General features: G+C 49.7%; 1 protein-coding gene across 1 annotated transcript; it reads right to left on the bottom strand.

The window, feature by feature from the left end:
* Positions 1–1896: 1896 nt before the first annotated feature.
* On the bottom strand, positions 1897–3159 carry LOC110882495. The gene has a single exon (XM_022130500.1). The coding sequence runs from the start codon at positions 3157–3159 to the stop codon at positions 1897–1899; it is 1263 nt and encodes a 420-aa protein (XP_021986192.1).
* Between the last annotated feature and the right edge of the window lie 843 nt (positions 3160–4002).

Here is a 4002-nt window from a genome sequence, read left to right as displayed (position 1 = left end):
AGTGCCTCATACTCCGCTTCGTTGTTAGAACATTCGAAATCGAAGCGTAAGGCGTACATCAGCCTGATCTCATCTGGGCTTATCAGCATTAAGCCGGCTCCAGATCCCTTTCCACTAGATGACCCATCGGTGTATAGTTTCCAGGTTTGCCGGGCAGTGCTGGATTCCGGGATGTCCTGGACGACTGGGTCCGCGATAGCTTCTCCTTCAGGTATTTCGGCTAGAAAATCAGCAATTACTTGCCCCTTAACTGCTGTTCGTTTTTTATATTCGATGTCCAAAGCGCCAAGTTCAATTGCCCACTTGGCCAGTCTGCCAGAAATCTCCGGCTTGTGCAGGACTTGTTGCAGTGGGTAATTGGTTAGGACCTGCACACGGTGCGCCTGAAAATATCTTCTCAGTCGCCGCGTGGCGTGTACAATGCTAAGACCAGATTTTCTAGCGTGGAATACCGCATTTCGGGCCCCGCTAATACCCGGCTTATGTAATATATCGGTGTTTGCCTTCCATCTCGTTCAACCATGAGCACGGCGCTTACCGCGGTATGAGCTGCCGCTAAATACATCTTTAATACTTCATTAGGCCTTGGTGCTGTCAGCATGGGTAATCCTTCTATGAAGCGTTTCATGTCTTGCAAAGCTTGTTCCGCTTCGTTGGTCCATTTGAAGTTTTTCTTGTTGAGGCAATCTTTTAAGGTTTTTATGAAAGGCAAGGATTTCTCGGCGTGTCTTGCCAAGAACCTGTTGATTGCCACTAACCGCCCATTCAGGGCTTGAGCTTCCTTCAATGTTCGTGGGGAAGGCATCCGCGTTATGGCGGCCACCTTTTCTGGGTTGGCTTTGAAGCCATCTCGGGTGACTACTACCCCCAGGAACTTCCATTCTTCCACCCCGAAAGAGCATTTCTTTGGGTTTAATTTAATGTTATATTCTCTAAGCCGCTGAAAAGTTTCTTCGATGTCTGCTAACATTTGCTTTTCTTCCTTGCTTTTGATTACAAGGTCATCGACATAGACCTCCAAATTTCGTCCGATTTGTGTCTCGAACACCTTGTCCATGAGTCTCTGATAGGTAGCTCCGGCGTTCCGTAGACCAAAAGGCATTTTGGTGTAACAAAAGATGCCCACATCGGTGTGAAACGCTGTTTTTTCTTCATCTTCTTTGGACATCTTGATCTGGTGGTACCCTTTGTACGCGTCCAGGAAACATCTGAATCGGTAGGGTACCAAGGAATCGACCTTTAAATCAATCTCGGGCAGCGGGTATGCGTCTTTGGGGCACGCCATATTTAGATCTTTGAAATCAATGCACATTCGCCATGTGCCATCTGGCTTTTTTACCATAACCGGGTTGGATACCCATGTATGGTATTGCGTTTCCCTGAGGATTCCAGCTTCCACTAATTTTCGTACTTCTTTGACAACTGCTGCCCGTCGGTCCGGGGCCATGCTACGTTTACCCTCTGCGACCGGCTTAACGCCTGGGAGCGTTGCAAGTTTGTGTTCTGCTTTATCACGGGGGACTCCTGTCATGTCAGAATGCTCAAAAGCGAAGATGTCAACATTTCTTTTTACCAGTTGCTTCAGGTCGTTTCTAACTTCTGGAGACAAAGTGTCCCCGATTGTGACCATCTTTCTGGGCCTGTGGCTCCGGTGGGCCCTTGGCGGCATCTTTTGGTACCCAGTACTTCTCTAATCTTGTCACAAAACACAGTAGCAATACCTCGCGGTGTAGGAAACTTCATGAAACCTCTTGCCGTGGAGACTATGGCATCCAATTTTCCCAGGGTGAATCTTCCGATTATCACGTTGTGGTATGACTCAGCGAGGACCACAAGGAAGGTCAGGAGTATGGTTCTTTCTTTAGGTGACTGCCCAAAAGTTACCGGGAAAGTGATCTAACCGATAGGGTCGACCTTTTCCCCTGTGAACCCTTTGATGGGGGCGTGTACTGATTCAAGCAACTTTCTATCTTCTGGTTGCAATCTGTTGAAGCAATGCTCATAGATAATGTCTTCCGAGCTCCCGGTGTCGACCAGGATTCGCCTCATGCGGTAGTCTCCTACTGCCGCGGATATGATCAGGGCCTCTGTAGTAAGGTGCAAGTCCTCCATACGAGGTTCTATGGTCATTGTTGCCAACATCCAGGGTTCGAGCGTGGAGAAACTCCGTTTTGCCCCCCTTCCCATATCTGCGTGCCCCATGTTTAATTCATGCGGCCTCTTGCCTGCCGCCTTGTCGCTTTCTTCCTTGACGACAGGTGGGCCTTGCTTGATATCTCTTACTAGGTGTGCCAATTTGCCCGCCTTTACAAAATATTCGATCTGTTTCTTAAGCTGAAAACAATCGTTGGTGTCATGCCCGCTCCCTTTGTGGTACTCATAGTACTTATTCGTATCTTTGTTAGGGTTATCTTTCAGTGGTTTTGTTGGGTTAAACCTGAGGTTTTCTGAGGCTAAAATTTCAGCCGGTGTCTTGCTTAAGTTGGGGTATTCGGATCGAGGTTTCGACGGCTCATTCCTTGAATAGGAGTTTCGGTGTCTATCGTACCGCGCGTCTTTGTCGTTTCTCTGGTATCGGTCTCCCCTACTTTTGCCTTTAGATCCCCGGTGATCCTTTTCCTCCTGGCTCTTTAGGGCTTCTTTTTTCCTATTGGCTGTATGGCTAGCTGCCACTGCCTTCTCTTGTATGACGTATACTTTGGCTATTCGAAGTATTTCATCGATTGGTGGGGGTACACCATCCCTTCCATGTAGCGTTCTCAGTAACTCGTCATCATTGACCCCCTGAAGGAAAGCTCCACATGCCAGATCATTTGTCACGCCCGGGATCGCCAGGCTTTCCTTGTTAAACCTGATGACAAAGTTTTCTACCGTCTCATTATCTCGCCGACGGATGTGGAGGAACTCGTTTCTATCTTTCGTGTGTCTGCACTGCTGGCTAAACTGTAAGATAAATTTCGATTCTAAATCTTCAAAGCTGTCTATTTCACCCGTAGGCAGGCTATCCCACCAAACTCGGGCCGCGCCCACTAGCGTTTGTACGAACATTTTGCACCATAAGGGCATGGACCAACAGGCTACTTCGCCGGCGCTCTTGAATAAGTTGAGATGATCATCCGGGTCGGCGAGGCCATCATACTTGCCAACCGTTTGGCGCATCTTGGGTTTTTCCTTGATAGGAGCCTCGGCGATTCTTCAGAGTGAATTTAGACCGAAACGTCGCGTCTATCGGCTTGTACGGTCTGGTAAGTTCGTCTTCTTCCACATTTATAGGCTGTGCTGGTGGGGCGTCCATACCCGGGGCAGTTCCCACTATAGGGTTGGAGTTTCCTATTGGAGACACCCGAGGCCTGACCGTGTTTCCCCTGTCGTATACAGGCTCAGCCATAGGCGGAGTCTGGGTGTAAACCGGTTGTGGCGTTGGGACATTCCACCAAGGCGACATGTAAGCCGCGTACGGCGATTGAGTGCTACCTTGCGTCGTTCCCTGGAGCGGATACGCCGAACCCCCGTACGAGGGTAAATATCCGTAAGGGGTGCATAACAATACCCAGGGAAGTATATTTGGTTTCCTGGTGTGATGGGGGCGTTCATAATTCCGGCCGGCATGACGAAGGGCTGATGAGGCGGCGTCGATAATGCCGCCGTAAGCGCCGCTGAGTATAGCTGTGGCATCGAGTTGGAAGTCAGAGGTTGATAGTATTGAGGCCTGCTAGTTTGTGGTGTGATGGTGCTGGGGCTTGCCGATGTGATAATAGGGACGGAGGAGAGGCGTGAAGCCTGTGCATTAGTAGTTGTCGCTGGGGTGAACATATTACCGTTAGTTCCCCCTAACTCCCTTGATTGCAGTTGTGAGGGCATGTAAAGAAACGGACTCGTCACCACAGTCTGGGAAGAGACGGTGGTGATGTTGTCAAAACCTGGCGGTCGTCCTTCTGCCTCGAACTCTGGGTCCAGCGACCTTGTAACGGCTGGGGAGGACTGTGTGGTGGCAGCGAGGCT

Source organism: Helianthus annuus, chromosome 10 (genome assembly GCF_002127325.2).
Source record: "Helianthus annuus cultivar XRQ/B chromosome 10, HanXRQr2.0-SUNRISE, whole genome shotgun sequence".
In the NCBI taxonomy this organism is placed as follows: Eukaryota; Viridiplantae; Streptophyta; class Magnoliopsida; order Asterales; family Asteraceae; genus Helianthus; species Helianthus annuus.
The sequence above is the reverse complement of the archived record's forward strand: the minus strand, read 5'-3'. Positions and strand labels throughout refer to the sequence as shown.

What these genes read in the sequence shown, in the direction of transcription:
- LOC110882495 (XM_022130500.1), bottom strand. Translation starts at nt 3,159, where the DNA reads ATGCGCCAAACGGTTGGCAAGTATGATGGCCTCGCCGACCCGGATGAT.